Source organism: Phyllostomus discolor, chromosome 2 (genome assembly GCF_004126475.2).
Source record: "Phyllostomus discolor isolate MPI-MPIP mPhyDis1 chromosome 2, mPhyDis1.pri.v3, whole genome shotgun sequence".
NCBI lineage: Eukaryota > Metazoa > Chordata > Mammalia > Chiroptera > Phyllostomidae > Phyllostomus > Phyllostomus discolor.
This window is the reverse complement of record NC_040904.2, coordinates 111,863,406-111,883,467: the sequence shown is the minus strand read 5'-3', so window position 1 is coordinate 111,883,467 and position 20,062 is coordinate 111,863,406. Positions and strand designations below refer to the sequence as shown.

Genomic DNA, 20,062 nt, shown 5'->3' with positions numbered 1-20,062 from the left:
ACATTAATTGGTTGTTTCCATATGTGTCTGGACAGGGGGTCCAACCTACAACCTTTTGATGTGTGAGATGATGCTCCAACCAACTGAGCCACACAGTTCAGGGCTATTATGACAAGTTTTAAGGACATTCAAAAGACAAATAGTCTGAGAAATTGCCTTATACACATCACCCAACTACAATAATGATGGGCTTGTAGCCAATCTTGCTTCATTTACATCTTCCCAATATTCTCAATAAAACACCCAATATCATATCAATTTATCTCTAAATATTTTAGAGTATATCATTAAAAGATATGGACACTTTTATCATTATCATACCTTAAAAACAGCACTTTTGCACAGCAAAGGAAACCATCAACAAAACGAATACACAATCTATTGAACAGGAGAAAATATTTGCAAATCATATATTTGATAAGAGGTTAATATCCAAAATAAATAACACTAAAGAAACAATATAATTAAAAAGTGGGCAGAGGATCCAAATAGACATTTTTCCAGAGAAGACATAAAGATGGTCAACAGACATATGAAAAGGTGCTCAACATCACTAATCACCAGGAAAGTGCAAATTAAAACCACAATGAGCTATCACCTCACACCTGTCAGAATGGTTATTATCTAAGAGACAAGAAATAAAGTGGTGGTTATACAAATAAACATTGATGTTTGAACAATTAAAAAAAGTGTTGATGAGGTCCTAGAGGAATGGGAACACTTTCTTGTTTGTGGGAATGTAAATTGGTGCAGCCACTATGCAAAACAGGATGGAGTTCCCTCAAAATAATTAAAAACAGAACTACCATATTACTCAGCAATCCCACTTCTGGGTATATACTCAAAGAAAATGAAAATGCTAATTTGAAAAGATATACATACCTCTGTGCTCATTGTAGCCTTATTCACAATAGCCAATATATGGAAGCAACCTAAGTGTCCATCGATGAGTGAATAGGTAAAGAAGATGTGATATATGTATATATATATATATATATATATATATATATGCATATGAATATTATTTGGCCATTAAAAAGCAAATGTTGCCATTTGCAAGGACATGGATGGACCTTTGCCTGAGTTAGGGGTAGGGGTGGACAAAATGGGTGATGGGGTCAAAAGGTGCAAATTTCCAATTATAAAATAATTCATGGGGTTATAATATACAACATGGTGAACATAACTTATACTATATTGCACTTTTGAGTCACTTGGAGAGCAGATCTTGAAGTTCTCATTACAAGAAGAAGTTTTTTGTAACTGTGTATGGTGAATGATTTTTGCTGAATTTATGGTGGCCATTCAATAATCATGTTGTACACCTGTAACTAATACAATGTGTGTCAATTATACCTCAATAAAAATAGGAATATATCTAGTTTGTGTTCAAAGTTACAACTGCCTCATAAGTCTTGCAAATGTTTTTATTTTATAATTTTGTTTGTTTATGCTAGATTACAAAAAAGGTTTGCAAATTATGATTGGTCAATACATCTCCTAAGCCTTTATTAATGTATAGTAAATATCAACCCTCAATCTCTTTGTTTATTTTTAATCTTACAATGTATTTGTTCAAGAAAATAAGTTTATCTGTCCCATGGGGTAGTCTATATCCTGGTCTGCTGAGTGCATCATCATGGCATGTATATGTATATATATGCATACACACACACATATATCCTCTTTCTGAGATAAATGAGTATATTATGCATGCAAAAATGCATAATATGTTATTTTGAAAGCATGATTGTAACTCTTAGTCAGAATTGCAGTCTCCTAAAATTTAGCCAAGAACTATATTAAAAAGAATCAGAAGGAAAAAGTGGTCGATAAAATGAAAAGCATAGCCCTGGCTAGTGTGGTTCAGTGGATGGAGCACCAGCCTGCGAACCGAAAGGTCATCAGTTCAATTCCCAGTCAGGGCACAGACCTGGGTTGTGGGCCAGGTCCTCAGTCAGGGGTGTGTGAGAGGCAACTGATCAATATATCTCTCACAAACTGATGTTTCTCTCTTCCTTTCTCCTTCCCTTCCTCTCTCTCTAAAAGTAAATAAATAACATCTTAAGAATAAATGAAAATCATAAAGAAATCCATGGATATTGACATCAGGGAGGTAAAAGAAAGAACGAAGCCAGCATGTTGAAAAAAAATTATAAACTAATAATGAAAACAGTGAGAAGCATAAACAACAGAATGGGAAGAATAGAGATGTTAGTTAGTTATATTGAATTCATGTATGTGTTCATTCCTTTAATGAGTCATTCCCTGTTTACTGAGCACCTGCCAAGCATGAGACTCTACACTGCATATTATAATGTTGATAAAAGTACTATAATGGAAAAAAGAAATATTTGGAAAAGAAGTATGAAAATTATTTATACAGTTCCCTGGACATTTGTTTGGCTTAGCATGTATCAGAATTGGAGGCCAGGATGGAGTGGAGAAAGTGCAGTGCAGTAGGCTTTCATGGATGGTGGTCCCGGCATTTACAAGTGGACCTTTGTCAGAGTTGATGTGACAGCTGTGAGGTCCATGACTTGCCGACCCTCTGGGCAGAGTCTCCAGTTTCAGATCTTGAAAACAGGCATTTACAATAAACAACTTCAAGAAATTTTTGCAACCTCTATTAACTTATTTTTAAATATATTTATATTTTTCTTCCAACTGTGGCACAGTCATTGTGAAAAATATAAATCATCAGGAATAGAAATTATTAAGAGTGAAAACCTTGCTGACCACTATTGTGTTCTAAAGTTTCAAGATTCATTGTATTCTGGTTTTTTTTTTACTTGTAAACATTTATAAAGCTCTGAACTTCTCTGACAAAAAAGAAATTTTTTCCTTTGGAACTTAGTTAATTATAGCTTTTATTGAAAAAATAATTTGCCTAGGGTCACACAGCTACCAAGGGTGAGCAAGGGTTCCAACCCACAGTCCAGCTTCTAGAGCACCTGCTGTCAGGGCTTCCTATGGCAGTGCTAACTGAAAGAAATATAATCTGAAGCACATGTGTAATTTGAGGTTAATGCATTTCATTGCACTGAATAGATCCAAATTATTATTATTTAAAAATGTAAACAATATGAAAATTACCAATGAGGTATTGAATATTATTTGTTCTTTTTAAAAATATCTTTTTAAAAATAAGATATTTCAATATCTTATTTATTGAAGAGAGAAAGAGTTGTTGTTCTACCCATTTATGCATTTGTTGGGTGCTCCCTGTATGTGCCCTGACCAGGGATCAAACCTGCAGCCTTGGTGTATCAGGATGCTGCTTAAACCAACTGAGCTACCTGCCAGAGCCTCATGCTGAGTCTTCTCAACTTTTGACATGTATTATGTACTTTCAGAAACATCTCATTTTGGAATCACTACATTTTAAGTGCTCAGAAGCCATGTGTGGCTAGTGTGGCTATTCTACTGGGTGACATGGGGCTAGAGAGTTTGATTTGTTCATTTAACAGATGCTTACTGCAGGACCACCAAGTACCAAGCACCATACTGGGTACTGGGGAATCAGTGATAAGTGAGATATGGAGCTTATGTTCTAGGGGAGGAGGCAGAGGAAAAACAACAACATACCACACACAAGATAATAGTTAAGATTGTGACCATGATTATGAAAAAATAAAAGGTAACAGATACGTAGAGAATTACTAGAGAGACTACTTTAGATAGGGTAGCTAGGAAAGGTATTTTTGCAGAGGTGACATTGGAATAGAGACCCAGGTAACAAAAGTAATAATGATGACAATGACAGGTTGATTACTTTGGAGCTTACTATACTCCAGGTGCTGCTTTCCACACATTAACTCATTTTATCTTCACTAAAACCTAATAGGCTGTGTCTATTATTATCCCCGTTTTCCAGATGAGGAGACTAAAGTGTAAGACATTTAGTAAATTGCCCAAGTTTACACAGTAACTGTGAAGGAGCCGCTTAAGCAGACCTGAGGAAGAAGAGCTGCCCATGCAGATGAATTAGTGTGTCAAAGTCTCAGGGGACAGTGGCAGGCTAAATAGTGGCCCCAATTATCTCTAGGTCCTAATCCCTGGAACCTGCAGATGTTGCCTTATAGGGCAAAAGGGACTTGACAGATGTGATTAGATTAGGGATCTTTAGATGGGGACTTTATCCTAGGTTACCCGAATGGGCCAAGGGTCCTCACAGGAGAGAGGCAGTGAGGAATCTGACCTCAGAAGGTGTAATGACTATGAAGGAGGTAGGAGTGGCGGGAGAGAGGGCAGGAGCCAAGGAGTGCAGGCAGCCTCCAGGAGCTGGGAAAGCAAGGGAACCAATTCACCCTTGAAGTCTCCAGAAGGGATGTAGCCCTGCTGACCCCTGGATTTTAGACCTCTGACCACCAGCAATACAAGAGAACTGAATTTGTGTTGTTTTAAACCACTAAGTGTGTGGTAATTTGATGGCAGTAATCTGGCAAATGCAGGAATTGTTCTTTCTCACTTCCAGGTCTTCGCCTTTCTGTTTTCTTGGCACCTACTCCCCTTGCAGGCCCCTCTCCTCAGCTTGCCTACTTCAAACTCTGCTATGATTTTCCAGAATCCCCTTGACTTGTTTTCTCTTTCCTATATATTCTTGAGCACTTCGTATAAATCAGTGTGCATCACTTATGTTCCCATGTTACAATGTACCCTGCTACTTGTCTGAGTTTTCCTTTTGACGATGAACTTCTTCTGGGTAGGGAAACAATATTTTGCCTCTTTCTAACCCCAGTAATCAGCACAAGGTCTGGTAAATAGTAAGTAGTTCCATTCAAGTTTATGGAATAAAACAAACAAACAAACACAATAAGGAATCACACTGTGTGAAGTTCCCAAGACAAAAGCAACCTGCTCAGCAGTTCCTTGCCTTCTCTGACCATGTTCTGATGGCCACGAAAGGGCGGAGAAGTGTCTCAGGAAGACTTCCCATTCCCTTTCCATTCTGACCTTGAACTATGTGGTCTGATGGCATCCTAAGTCAGACAGCCTCCCCAAGTACTCTGCACTGTGACCCCGCACCATTATTTCCGGTTGCTGGGGTTCTACAGCTCCACCAATGATTAATGATGTGAAGAAGGTTTTACAAGGTTCTAAGAGCACACTGAGTTGTAACTTCACATAATTGCTGCACTTTCTTAGGAAAAGTGGTAACAATTCAATCAATGTTCTTTTAAAACATGCCGATTTTTCTCAATATAAAATTCAAACAAATTTAGAAACCATCTGTAATTCCTTGACCCAGAGTTAATCATTGATAACATTTTAGAAAGTTTATTGTTAATCTTGAAACTAGTACACTCCCATTGTTAAAAATATAAACAGTTCTGAAGAATGTAAAGTAAAACATAGATGAATGTCTAATTTTACGCCCCAGAGTTAAGTACCATGAATGTTTGGTTACAGTTTTGTCTAGCCTTAAAAAAAACTACTTTAAAACAACTCGTAAAAACATACAACATCTCAACAAAAACAGTGGAAACAAATAACAAATTCTACAAAATAATCCCCCCAAATTCACCTACTAAAATTAATTTCTCTTAAAAATCCCAGTCTTGTTTTTATGAGCAGCTGAATGAATCGGGTGAGGGACACACTTGCTCATGAGTCCTGTGGGCACAGCACCCTCTCAGAGATTCAGCAGACAGTGGGCAGGGATAATGGGGTGGATGAGAACTCTCCCGATACTTTATCAGCATTGTGTGGTTGCCCATACAATACCTGCATTTTATAAGTGATGAGCATAACAAAGGTGAAAAGATCTTAACGTGTCTAATAGCAAATGGCTGCATTAAGTAAAGAAACCTGGAGTCTTGAGTTCCTATTTTTGGTTTCTGTTCCACTTCTCATCACTGAGGAATTGACAGCCATGTGGTGCTGTAAGTGATAGCTTGGATAAATAAAGAATGTGTGAGTGATTTTATTTAATCTCCAAGATTAAACAACGTTCAAGATGACGTCATAGAATTTACCTGTCGATTTAGCTTTTGTTGTCACTGTTTTCAAGAATATAGACTTTGTGGCCAATTTATTTTCTTTAAATATACACTATGCATACTTTCCAGAATCAGCTACAGGCCTGACCTTGAAAAAGCAGCCTCCTTACTTCTAGAGAAATTGGTTACCTTTGCAAAACAGGTTGAAAAGGTGAAGGTCTGAAATGAATTCTGTATTTGCCTATTGACTTTCATGAGAATGCGGAAGATATGGACTTCACAAACAATTGTGAGAACCTTACAGAATTCACACTTGCCACAACTCAGCTCTACCCTTGGATTTTGCTTTTTGGCAATATTTTTACCATCATGTTTTTGGATACGGAGTGGCTGTGGTACTACCAGCAGTTTTCAGGCCTCTGCACTACAACCATGGTGACAAAAGTCTAGAGATGGCATGCTTTTCAATGACTTTGTAAACACCCAATCACCTTTTACTTGAAGTGCCTCAAGTGGTTTCTATTTTCTGTACTGATTTTTTTTTCAGGCAAAAGAAATAAATAGAATGCAATAGCTGCCTTTATGAAACTTACTGTTAGGGGAGATGGACAATACAACTGGAGGAAGGACCTAACAAAGGTCCGGGTGGAGAAGGCACGATGCGGGTCAAGAGTGAGAGCACAGCGTGGTGAGGGGGCAGTTCAGTTATCTATGCTGCAGAGCAAATCACCAGGCTCATTTTACTTGCAGTTCTGTGGATCGATTGGGCTTAGCTGGGCAGTTTTCCTGTTGGTCTCATGTTCCTGCAATCAGGTGGTGACTGGGGCTGGAGTTTTCTGCTCAACTGAGACACTGGCATGGTGGGCCTTTCTCCTTCTCCATGTTTTCTTAGCACCTCTCCTTCTCCATGCGGCCTCTTCATGTGGGCACTTTGTGCAGTCTTTCCAGTGAGGTGGCTGGTCTTTGACATGGTAGTCGGGGCTCCCCCAAGCCCACACATGGAAGACACCAGGTTTTCCTAAGTGGCCCAGAACTGGCACAGCATCAGTTTTGCTTCAGTTCCCTGGCTAAAGTGAGTAACAGGCCCAGCTCAGATTCCATGTGGGTAGAGACTACACAAAGATGTGGACAATAAGAGGCATGATTCATTGGGGGTCATCTTGGAAACTAGCTACTACAGAGGGACACTCTGTGGAAGTTGGGATGTTTCCTTGGAGAGCATCCAATGGTTGATGAACTAACAGACTTGATCAGAAGCCCCAGGGTCTGGTTCAGATCCTAGCATAGCTATTACTCAATAAACATTAACATAAAGAATAATGGAAGAAAAGAAGGAAGGCAGGCAAACACAGAAAGTGTAAGTTAGTGGGCCCTTCCAACCAGAAGCAGAAGAACAGTGTTTGGGGCAGTACGGTGGTTTTCAGGACCTGCATGTATACCTATGGGCTCAAGAATAGAAAGGCCTAAGAGTCCAGGCTAGGGAATTTGGACTTGGCCCTTCAGATTATGGAAGCTACTAAACAGTTTTAGGAGATGCAGAGGCATTGATCACATTCACATACTGGAAAGATCTCTCTGGCCTAAGTGAAGTATTGGGGTAGTCTGGGAAAGATGGTACTAGAGATAGTGAGGCCAGTTAGGCTGTTGCAGTGGGCCTGGTAAGGGTGCAAGAGAGTGTTTGGGAAAAGTGTGGCAGTGAGGAAGCAGAGGGGGGCACAGTGAGAGAGTCCTGAAAGGCAGAATGAACAGACCCAGTATTCTGTGATTTGTGGTGTGGCCATGAAGGTTTGAATACATATGAGGATATTGATCTTAATATGCTGCATCTCCCTCCCTAGATTTATTATAAAATAACACATATGATTATGTGTATGTATGTATACATGATTTAAAAATAAATACAGCATAAGAAATGGAACGTTCCTAAAGTTTCTGACGTAAAACAAAACATGAACTTTGTGCTATTAATGGAATAAACTGCCACCATTAGAAGAAGCACTGCCCCACTCTCACTGAAGTGAACAGGAAGCTGAAAGAGAGGAACCAGTTCTTCTTCTGGCCTTCCGGCCTTCAAGCCTCCTTCTAGTGCCTCCTAATAGTTGGCAAATACAAACTGGTAGCCACTTGCCAAAGGAGAAACATACTTGTTTTCAGTTTTGGCTCAGGTCTGGAATCACAAAGGAGAGCTCGGAAGGGTGGGGCTGAGGCTCAGAAATAAGGGCTTAACAATCATATCTGGATGTGAAATATTCGACAGGAACCGTACCCCCCCAACCCTTTCTCTTTCCTTTCTAGCTCAACTTTCTTCCTCCAAACAGGACTTGAGTTGGTTTCCAGTAAAGATACATACTGAATAAGATATCTAAACTGAAAAGGTTTAAAATAGATGAAGATTACACACCATTCAGAGCAGTGTTTTCAAAACTTTGTATGGCAACCAGAGTAGAATATGTTTTATATTATGACTTCTTAGACATAGACATCTACAACCAAAAAAGGTTCATGAAGCAATCCTTATCCTCACTATGCCTGATGTACTATGATATTTTTCATTTTATTTAATTTTTAAAAAGCCTAATACCAACCCACTAAGCTGACTTCATCAGTTTCTAATAAGTTGCAATCTACTGTTTGGAAAACACTGATTTATAGAAAGGGGAGTTCCAGTGTTTTATAATCACATATAACATTTGGGGTCTGTCTCCCTGTTGGAAAGTACCTTTCACATACATTATTTTATTTAGCCCTGACAATGCTCCTGTGAGGCACGTATCTCCCCTGACTTACTAATGAGAAAAGAGACTGGCAAGATGCCAAGTAGTTTGCCACATAGTTCAGAAGGGGAACGAATGGTGAACACAGAGCTGGAAGTAATCTTTCTTGATTGAAAATCTCAGCTCTCCTCAAGAGGGTATGTCAGTTTCAGAGACACAGTTTAGCTCTAATTAAACAGGGATTTTAGTCTTGAGCTTTCTAATAGATAAGGCAGACCATGAGTTGTGTAGTACTCATTGTCTGACTTCCATACTAACTTCTACACTTGGCCACAGATCCTTCTCTCTCTCATCCATTGGATTGGAGGACAAAGGGCAGGATGAATGTTGGCTTGTGTTTTACCAAAATCTGTTTGTTTGTGTCTCTGTTTGTCTGGAGAAGAAATAATCAGCTCTAGAAACTTCTGCTCTAGAAAATCAGGTTTTCAACATGAAATAAAAATTAATCATGAGCTTATTTCTTGCAATACATTCAATTATGTACTATTTTCAATATTAAAAAGCTCTTGAATAATATTTTGTATTTTTAGTGGATTTCTAGAGCTGTTGAAGTGGGAATCGTTCCAGGTAATATATCAACTTCAAATTGGCAGTATTTCCAGACAGATCTAGAATTGTGAAACTTCTGAATTTTTTTAGAGCATGAGAAATGATTTTTCAAACTCTTTTTCCTTTGGAATTTAGACTAATTTAAAATTCAGGAAAATAATATAACTTATTCAAATGATAGAAATTATAACAGAAATATTGTTATAATTTTTGTTGTGTGATTATCACTATGAGTGAGAGTTCAGTGTGTTCTGTAATGCAGACAGGAATCTTGATCCATGCTGATGATGTGGCATATATTTAAGATGTCCATATACTTTGTGTGGAGTGACTTGAAGCAGTTCAACTTGAAGTTGAATTACAAAATGTTTTATAAAATTATAATGGGCTAAAGCTATCTGTGCTTTCAAAAGCCATATTTTGTTTATAGAGAAAACCAATTTTAATGAAGCAAACAGCAAGAGCATGTTATGATGCTCTATCACAGAATGATGCCCATTCTAGCTCACGATTATAAGTGCAGCACACTTTAATTTGGGAACCTGGCACTGATGGCTTCTCACTCAGTTGCTCAAAAGATCCACATCAGCCAGTCACTTTCACTGCGAAACAGCTATTGGTAGCTGCTATTTACAGAGCTTGACCTCCCTTTCCTCCCCAGAGTTACCTGTGCAGTCCGTTCCCATGGGGGCTCCTGCTGTCGACAGGAAGCAACTTCCTCAAGGCTGGGCGCCAGCCAGGAGTCCGCATCACTCCTGTGTCCTTTACAGGGAGGCTTCCTGTTGCTCTGCCTCAGTTCCCCATCAGGTGCACAGCTCCCACATCTAGCTTGTCAGAGTTGGGTTTGAGTAAAATTTGGTTCAGTGTCAACTCAGAACTTTCTTCTTCAGACCCTTCTTCAGGAGGGTTTCTAGGTGATGCTTTTGACATTAAAGAACTTAGTTTCAAACTTTTTTCTTAGAAAGAAAAAAATGAAATTCCTTACACAATCATGCAATACTTTAGCAGTCCGTCAGCTTCTACCAAAGTTCTCACTCCCATTTTCTTAATACAGCATTTCCTGCCTGCAAACATTGTGTCAACACAAAGAATTGAGGCCTGAGTAGACAGTTGGCATCAGCAGCAGTGGCATTAGATGGCCATTCTTGTACGGAAAAAGAGTATATAGGAACCTGTCCCCTACCGGTAGATACTCACTGATCATTGTCACCATTGCAGCCCACAGAAGACACACCTCACACCACACACACAAACACACACAAGCCCTGCGGGCTTAGTCAGACACGAGAACACAGAGAGACACTCACCCTCAGACCCCTGAGACACACACCATACCTATAGACACACAGATCTAAGGACAGAGGGAGGATAAATGAGGGAATATAATGAGAACAGGCTGATTTCACCAACTCGAAAGGACCGTGCCAGACAGATTTCATTAAAACTTAAGTGCATTGGACTGAATTAGTTGAAAGAGAGGATATGGGGAGGGTCACAGTGCTAGACAAGGGGGTCAAAATTATTTTGGGAAATCAAAACAGCCTTTGTTGTACACAAGGAGAAATCTGGGCAACCTGAGAACTATTTACTCTGGTAAATTCACTGAGAGTCTGTCCAATCTCGGTGACCCGGCTTTTACAAATTATAAGTGCTTCCCCAGCAAGCACTGCATGACTTCCAGCGGTGCCGGCACAAAGTAGGAGTCCAGTGCACGCAGCCGAATCCATTCAGGCTCCAGTCAGAAAGGTGCAAGAGAATCACAGGTATCAAACCTGACTAACACACACACACACACACACACACACGGATAGGCAGAACTTGAAATCATGAGCACCTCTCAGATGCTATTACAACGCATGGATTACCTTTTAAGGTGAGACATTCTTTAGCCAACTGCAAAAAGAAATACATCACAGAAGAAAAGGAGATTTTGTTTGCTGTACACGATTTCTGGCGCTGTGCGATGAGACCTTACCTCCAAGGAGTTTCATGCCCTGGTCCTGCCCGCATAGCGCCACGCTCGCCTGGGTCTTCGATTCTAGGTCTCACTCTCACTGGCTTTCGTGACACAGGGCTGGGGAACCCTTGCAAGATACTCCGAATCCAATCCCGGGACCAGCAGCTTCCACAAGTGCGGGGAGCGCAGGGGCTCGCCTTGAAGCACAATCAGTGCCCCATCTTTCACAGCACCCAGTGGTGCTCCATGAATGTACACCCCCTGCCAAAGATTTGGGAAGGAATAGTGGGGCTTGTGGCTTCGCTCCGCGAATTTCCGGGAGTGGAAGTGTAGGCGGGCGCGCCCCTGGACTTCTTCGCTCCTTCAGCAAGCCCACGGGTCCGGGATCCCGGTCTGCACAGGCCCAGCGCGTACTTTGCGCGGGGGAACTGCGCGCGGCTTTGCGGGAACTCTGTTTTTCCTCCACGCCCTGGAGGGCCTCGGGTGCGACTGTTTCCTACTTGAGAGGAGTGTGGTCAGCTTGAAGAGGGGAGGCGGTATGTCACCTCTGCAGTTCTGGGACCTGGGGAAAATCACGAGATTGGCAGAAAGGGGCTCTTCCCAAGACCTTGCTTGTTGGTTTCCGGCCTCCTCCCTCCCCCAGGAGACTGGACTCTGCGAGGGTTTTGGGCTTAGAACTGCAAGCGCTCGGCCCCCGCGGCCCACAGAGCGTGTCCCGCTCCAGCTCGGCGAGGGTGGCTGCGCAGAGCTAGGGAGTCCCAGGTCGAGCCCCGTGTGAGTCGCCCTAGGAGCTGTGGCCTGAGGGGTCGGGATAAAGTCCTCTGGTTCTTGGGTGGCGCTCCCAGCCACAGCTCCTCCTTCCTCTTTCTTCCTCTCGTGGAGGAAGGCCCCTCTGGCCAGCAGGGCTTGCTCTGCGCTGCCGCCCGCGGTCTCCCCGGAAGACCGGCCTCCATTGGCAGCACCAGGTCCCCTCCACCAGCCCTCCCCTGCCCACTATGCCGAGCCGCGTAATAAACGCTTCAAAGACATCATCTCATTTCATCCTCATCATGAGCCCATTTTGTGGAAGAGAAAAGGAGGGAATTAAGAGCCACATGTAGGCAAACAGGCCTGACGTTCAAGTCTAAGGGGGCAGGCCTGGCTTTCTTCTTTGGGAAAGCACCAGCAGCCCAGAGAGCAGCCGAGTGCGTCTTCAGTGCATCATAGCAGCGGGGCCCGGCCCTGCGCAGTTGAGGCCGGGCGCCTGGTCCTAGTCAACACCCGCTCCTCCCCATCGCGCCCTCCCAGCTCCGGGGCGACAGACCGCATCTTCTCCATAGAGCAGGGAACCCTGGAATACGCAGGGAGAGGCAGCAGGCACGCTACCCTCTCTGGGCCAGAGATCTGAGGGATGCAGGGACCGGAGCCCCGGAGAGGGGAGAGGCCTTGGTGGAGAGCCCCTGAAGCCTCTCTGGCCCCCACCCCTCCCCAGAACAAATCACATCTCCTCTGCGGATGGCCACGGAGCCCCAGCGGTCCTGCACGCTGCTCAGCAGCCGCTTCCCTTCTGTAAGAGGCAGACAGTTTTTTACCAGCGGAAGGTCGCTGTGGGAAATCTAAGGAGGTTCTTTAGGAGGAAGTGCGCAGTAAAGATCAGTGGTTACAAGGACTAGAGTCATCTCAATAGCGACAGCGTGGGGATTCGTCAAACGAGAGGGCTGTTCAGGTGTCGGAAGGCACCCCTCCCCAATCTCCGCAGGCGCAGCTGCCCCGCACTTTGAAAAATAACGATGGTCCGTCAGCAGTAATGATGTTGTGGAGGGATAACTACTTTCTAGATGCTGAATCGAGCACGATATTTTGTTTAAATCTCCATGCCATATAATTCACCTCCACTTTACAGGTAGGAAACTGAGGCATAGGGACATTGAATAATCCTATCGGGGTCGTGGGCCAGTACTAGAGGGACCTCCGGCGGTAAGGCCCATACCCTACACTCCAGAGCCCAGGTCGGGTGGGGCGTGAGGAGACTGCAGGGTGAGGTCTGCTCTCTGTGACCCATTTCACTGATGAGAAGGTTCCCTTTTCTGATCCACCTAATTTCTTTTCCTCCGAGGGGTGAGTGATTCTATTTCTCTCAAAAACAAAAACAAACAGCAAAAGGTGAAAACCAACAACTAAACAAAAACAAGTCCTGTGTCTCTTAGCAACCCAGAATGCTAGCGGCCACTCCTGGGAGCCAGCTGACAGTCCCCCAGGGTGGGAGCGCAGTGGAGGTGTAGTCCAGCACGCATCTGGGCGAAGAGGCTGACAGGTGCCAGGAGGAAGAGGGAGCTCCAGGGACTGGACGCTCTCTGAGTCTGGGCCTGTTGGTCCCTAGCACAGGACACTATGGACCTAGGGACCCAGGGGCATGGACTCATCCAAAGCAACACTCCTTTGGGTGAGCCAAAGAAAAAAGCCTCTTCCAGACCACCTCTTGGGGAAGAAAAAGGAGAGCCAGCCATGGCCCTGGCCAACTTCGAGGTTCCCTGAGCCTCTCTGGCTAGTCCAGACCTGCTCAGCTGCAATCCCACCCCCATGCCTCAGGGCTCTCTTACTGACAAAATCCATCTTGAGAAGTGGCTCAAGGTAAAAACGAAACAAAACAAAACCGAGAATCCACATACTAATACATTACCCCAACCCCAAACCCAAATGTATGTTTCTTAACTATGGGCTCTTCCCTAATTAGTATGGAAAAGAGAAATGCTATTTTGATTTGTAAAATGAACTGGTTGTGTATAAAACAAAGGAATCAGTTTTCATCTCTTTCCATGTTATCTGTATTTATTAAACATTTCCCACAAATATCACCTGCATTCAAACCAAAATTGACCTGGAAACCACAGACCTGTTTGTAAAGAACTGTTAGGTAAATTCACAACTTTAAATTAAAATAACCAGTTTCCCATCTCCTCAAACACAGGAGTTTTTATCATTTCTAAAGATGTGGGAATCACACTGGCTCTGTGATTCGATTCCAAAGTGGGTTGGGCAACCCTGCTTGCCTTCCACACAGCCTCTCTGCCCTGAGACCAGGAACTAAATCCACACCCTTATTAGAAAGTTCACTCAGAGGTTCATCTTTCGTCCTCAAACCCCTTGGCCCAGACCCATCTCTCCCACTCTCTCTGGAAACGTTTGACCGAGGGGTACACAGGGACTCTCGCCCTGCTCCTGTGCCCCAGCCCTGCTGTGGCCCAGCTTCCCTTGTAATATCTCTTCTTCAGAGGGAAGACGAGCAGGGTGAAGTTGGGGTGTGTTCTGGGGAAGTATGTTGCTGTGCTAAATGGATTTTAAAAGAAAGGAGGGGGGAAGAAATTATTCAAGTCCAAGGGCATCAATTTCATTGGGTCTTGGAAACCTCTGACATTTCCTTATAATTATTTCTAAATGTTAAGGCAGAAGCCTGAATCAAAATGTCTCTGTTTCTGAGCACATACAGGCAACACCATTTAGCTGGCTTGTGGTGTTTGGGAGAATGTTCCAATTAGTACAGTTGTTGTTGTCTTTTAAAGAGTTGGTTTCTCTAAACGCGACCCTGGTTCTGGAGTGCCGGGGCCTGCCCAACAAGTGGCAGAGGAGGTCGACCCAACAATATCACCCGAAGAAGACTCAGATCTACAGAAAGGGTCCCTTCTTCTGGAAGGTCTACCGGTGTTTCCCCACCCGCCCCAGTTGGCACAGGCACCTGAGAGCGCAGCCGCTCCCCTTCCACCTGGGGCGGGAGCCGAAGCACCTGCCCCATCAAACAGCCAGGGCTGGGGTCCACACGTGGGGTCCTAGGCCTGCTCCCCCCTCCTCTGTGAGTGGTCAAAGCCTCTGGCAGGGAGGAGCCCCCACCTCTCACCGGGGTTCCTGGGACCGTAGGGGCGCGACACTGGAGGGCTGCGGTGATGCACTAAGGCCTGGCGGCAGTCGGCCTTCCCGAGCTGTAACAGGGACAGCGGGTGGCACAGCTCCCCCGGGGGGCGGCGGCGGCGGCAGCGCCAGCAGCTCCTCGCCGGAGGTCACCGCGCAGTCCTGCTCGGGCTCCCCGTCCCCGCCACCCCCGGCTGCGGTTCCACAGCCGCGCTTCTTGTCCTCCTCTTTTTTCCACTTCATGCGGCGATTTTGGAACCAGATCTTGATGTGCCTCTCCGTCAAGTTCAGCATGACAGCCAGCTCGACCCGGCGGGGTCGAGAGATGTATTTGTTGAATAGGAACTCCTTCTCCAGTTCCAGAAGCTGCGCGCGGGTGTAGGCGGTGCGCGTCCGCTTGTTCTCCTCGGGTTCTGCGGAGTAGGCGTTGCCTGCGGGAGACATAGGGCCTGAGTGTGGTCCCCCGACCCCTGGCTCCTTTTGCCCTGCCGTCTCTCACGCAACCCAACCGTCAGTCAGTCCCGATCCTACGAAACCACCCCTTCTGCCACTCGGCCACCGAACCCCAGGGCCTACCCCAGTGTGGGCCCACACAGCCGGCGGTCGCCTTTTCTGGGAGGTCCGGGCTGTCGTGGACCCTGCGTGGGCTCTATGAACGAGTAGTTCTTGAATGGGTTCCCTTAACTGGTGTTCGTGTTGATGCTGATTAAAACGCACAGTATAGATATCTAAACCTACTTTATTCTACAAAGGCAATAAAATGTTTTTAATATATATATTTAAAAACCCCACGTTCTGCGGATGATCCACAGTAAGAAATACATTACAGATCACTACCCAGTTCACACAGACGTATAACCGACACAAAAATTTCACGACACAAAGTCAACCACTACCATATATGATGCTATTTAATTTTTCCCTCTGGTTTACTATTTCATTTTTTAGAAAAGGTCTCAACCCAGTAAATTGATTTCACTACAAGTAATAGGTGCAAACTTAGTTTAAAAAACCTTGAGCTAATAAAAACGCTGAAAAACCTTGAGCTAATATAACTATATACATGTGTATATGTATAATACATATAGTTATGTCTGACCATATATCCTCTCTCTTTAGTTTTATTGTAATTGGCCCCAACTCAAGAGCCAGTACATTTTGTATAATTGTTCTCATTTTAACTTCTGCTGGGCCCCTGCCCTGAAAAAGAAGGGGAACTATTCTGGGCCTCTAAGAAGGTCACTATCAGCCTCAGCCTCTCTGTCCTAGGGCCTAAATCCTGGCTGAGGGGAGGCTAAGAGGCCTGAATCCCTCTGAGGATTGGAGGCTGCTGGTGGTGGTGGTGGGGGGAGGTCAAGGGCTCCCAGCTCTGAGCCCAGACTTGGGGAAGCAAGAGCCGCCGGATCCTGTAGGTTAGCGCTGCACAACCTGTGTTTGCCACCTGGCTCCTTGAGGCCCCAAGCTTTTCCTTTCTATTCAAGATACTGACTGCATGGGCGGCAGACTCTGTTGGGATAAGTTTTACAAAAACTCTGGGACAAGGACTACATCTGTTCATGTTAGGGCAGAGGTATGAAACATTTCTCCTGTGTCTGCTGGCTAGGCCTCAGGGAGTTGAAAAGCTGGTGTTCAAGTTAGGGGAAGAGGGTTAAGTACACAATGGAACCTGCCCGGTCCCCCACCACCACCACCACCAGGCTAAAAGTTGGCTCCTAGAAGATGCAGGCTCAGGCCTGAGTCAGGAAGGAGGTCTGCTTGCTGCAAGGCATCTCTGCATCTTCCACTCCCAGGCCTTCCCTGGCCTAGGAAAGAAGCATGCAGGAACACTTAACAAGGCCCCCCAAATTCTATAATTCAACCCACAACCTCTCTGGGGCTCTGGTCCTCTTCTGTGGGCCTCACAGAAGTGCTGTGACAGGATGCTGTGTGGGCACACTACCCTAACAGACCTAAGCTCTGAGAGTTGGCAGGAGATGGGGGTGGAGGTTGAGGAGCAGGGGGTGCTGGTGTTATTGGGAAGCTGGCAAGGTGCTGGGCGAGGAGATTCTGGCGGTGAGTCTGGGACAGTTCACTTCCTAGGCAGAGTCTTTCAGAAGTCCCTGTTGTTGTTAGTATTCACATCTGTACTACGAATAAAAGCCCTTTGGTCACCTTTTTGTTCTCAGGGACGTGAAAATCCACTATTCAGATTCACAGACCCTTGAAGTTCTGCTCCTTGGAATGTTTTCCAGGGGAGGACCCTCCCCACTCCAAGCAGCTTCAGGAAAGAGGGTTTGGGCCCCTTACTGGCTGCCTGAGCCTGCAATGAGCCAGAGGGTGCTGGCAGAGGCCCCTCCAGCCCCGATGCTCCAGGCTGGGGATGTCACCCTTCCAGAGTCCCTCCATGCCTCTGGCAAGGTTGCCGATTTTCATTCGGGTTTTACTTTCTGGCTTTGTGGATCCGATGGAGGCCAAGCTCCACCAGAGCTGGCATAACACCCTTGCGGGAGAAGGGTAGGAAATTTAGGCCACCTCAGGGCCTCCCAGCCCTTTTCCTGAAGAAGCCGCCAGCAGGGCCCGGGAGGCCGGAAACGCGTGTCCCCAGCGCCCTGCAGAAGGGAGTCCTAGAGAGGGGCCGCAGCTCCCGCGGGAAACTACGGGCTGGAGGTCCTCCACCCCGACTGAAGGACGCTGTCCTCCTGCCTCCTGCGAGACTCCGGGTTCTTAGGCCCGGGCCAGGCAGGCTGGTAAGTACGCAGAAGCAGCCCGAGCATCTGGAACCGCCTGGGGCCGGGGTTTCGCCGGATGTGGGGAAGGAAGACTGTGGCTGAGTTTGTTGCTGCCCTGTCCCGCCTCAGGACCGGCTGGGTCCTCACACTCAGTTTCAGCAGGAAGTGAACTAGGAAAGGCGAGCCCTGGGACTCTGAGCGAGCGGGGACCCCCCAAAGCCCTGCTGGGCTGTGTCCGGGCAGGGCCAGGCAGGGCGGGCCAGACCGTGAGGAGCGCCAGGGGCGCCAGCTCCAGCCTGTCCCCGCACTCCCGATTGTGAGTTGGAAGGAAAGAAAAGTCAACTATTTGCAGTGCAGGTGTGACCAGAAGTGGCTTCGGCACGGAAGCGATAACACTGTGTGGCGGGGGCGTCATAGGCCGCATGGGAAATCGCAGCCAGCTCAGGGCGGAGAAAGGGCGGCAGGAGGGTCAGACCGGGGTCTCTGCTCTCCGCCTCCAGCTCCGGGGAGACCTTCTGTTACCCGTCTCCGCCCGAGGCCAAACAGACCCAGGGCTCCCGCTTCCCTGGGCCGGCTGCGCAGAAAGCATCATCTCCTTCCTCAAGCAGCCCCGACTTCCTGCAAGCAGCGCGGGGAGACCCCTTCACACACTTCTGTTTGGTCTAAAGTCAAGTTAGCATCGCAGACGCCTGGCCCAGCTGCCAGGCTTTTAGATGAGCGGCTGTCCCCGGCTTTGCGGTGAGCTCCCCCCGCCCCTCGCCTTGCCTCAGCTCCTGTCTGGTGCCCCCTGGCCGCCGGACACCCCTACTTTCCGGCACGTACTGGGTGCCCACGACTGCCACCGTGCTGCAGCGAAGCCGCCGGACACAGGGCGCCGGGTGACCCGGGTTCCGAAGGCGGGCTCCTGCAGCTCACAGGTACCCCGAACCCTGCTCCGTCTCTTCCACCGGAACTCCCGGGACTCCGGGGCAGGGGGATCCCCAGCTGGAGGAGGATCTGAGGCTCCGAAGCCTTGAGCTCGGCCAGACCTTGGTCCTCTGGGAGGGGCGCTGGGAGCGAGTGGCTCCCGGAGTTCAGCATACGGGGGGGGATAGGGGTTTAAGCGCCCAGGAGGAGAGTTGAGAGGCAAAGGCGCTCCAAATGCGTCAGTGTGGGATGGCCTCGTTGGATCCCCGTGTACGTCAGTTCGACCCCGGGTTATCCGTAGGGTCCAGGAACGCGAACTGGGGAGAGGTCCTTAGGAGTGATCCGAGGTAGGGGCAGCCAGCTGAGAGAGGATAAGGAGAGAGGGGCAGGGATCCAGGCTTACCTGCCCACTGGCCTTTCCACGCGTGAGCCTTGGTAGACTTCATCCACGGGAAAGGCAGCTGGACGCGGCTGGGCTCCTCCAGGGCGCCTGGGTCGGCTCCATCCGGGAAAGGGCCAGCGGGCGGGTGGGGTAGCGCGAGTTGAGCAGGTAGGTGGTGGTGGAGGTGTGCCACGGGGGGGTCCTCGGCAAGCGGGGGCACCTCGTACGGGGAGATGTCCGGCGGGCTGCCTTGCTCCAGCGCGCTCAGGGTGCTGGGGAATGGAGGCGGCGGCAGCGGGGGCTGGCGGCCCATGTACAGGCAAGCAGGGGGGCTGGCGCTGAACTCCGGCGCGGGGCCCCGCTGGAACGCGCACGGGTTCTTGTAAAGCTGCGTGGCCGCGTAGTACTGCTCCTCGCCGTTCATGCTGCCGCCGGGGCTCGGGGACCCGGAGCTGAGAGCCAGGTAACTCGAGGCCGTGCTGCTCTCCCACTGCCGGCGCCACGCCGGGTCGCTTTGACAGCTCGCTCTGCTCGCGGAGGGAGCCCGCGGCAGGCGGGGCCTCGCGGTCCGGCCGCCCCGCCATAGGCTGGGCTGTGACCCACGTGACTCAGCCCCGGGCCCTTATTGGTCTTACTGACTGCCTTAAGAAGCCAGGCCCCGGAGCCCGCGAGCGCCCGCATTTGTTTCGATTTTCTCTTTCAGCTGAGCTCACTGCACAAACATGTATTCGCCTTTGGCAGGGCTCTCCAAAGTTGGGCGCGCATGAAAATCTTAGAACTTCTATTCATTTATAGAAACAGTTTCATGAGATTTTAAACGACCTATTGCATGTTTGATAAGTAATTTATACATGTGCATATTGAGGTTGTATATTTAAACTTTTTTTTAACTGTCAGGGAATACGGTCCAAAAAGCTTGCAGACGTAGCTCTACAAGTCGGAAACAGTTGGTTCTGTTTCAT

At 47.0% G+C, this 20,062-nt stretch overlaps 1 protein-coding gene across 1 annotated transcript; it reads right to left on the bottom strand.

The window, feature by feature from the left end:
* Positions 1-15,089: 15,089 nt before the first annotated feature.
* On the bottom strand, positions 15,090-19,573 carry PDX1 (pancreatic and duodenal homeobox 1). The gene is made up of 2 exons (XM_028505306.2): positions 19,122-19,573; positions 15,090-15,535 (listed from the first exon to the last, which is right to left on the bottom strand). Exons 1-2 carry the CDS (start codon positions 19,522-19,524, stop codon positions 15,090-15,092), a joined length of 849 nt encoding a protein of 282 aa, XP_028361107.1. The 5' UTR covers positions 19,525-19,573.
* Positions 19,574-20,062: the final 489 nt, after the last annotated feature.

Coding starts and splice junctions, on each gene's coding strand:
- PDX1 (XM_028505306.2), bottom strand. CDS start 19,524: ATGAACGGCGAGGAGCAGTACTACGCGGCCACGCAGCTTTACAAGAAC. Junction 15,536..19,121: donor GTGGAAAGGCCAGTGGGCAG/GTAAGCCTGGAT, acceptor TGTCTCCCGCAG/GCAACGCCTACTCCGCAGAA.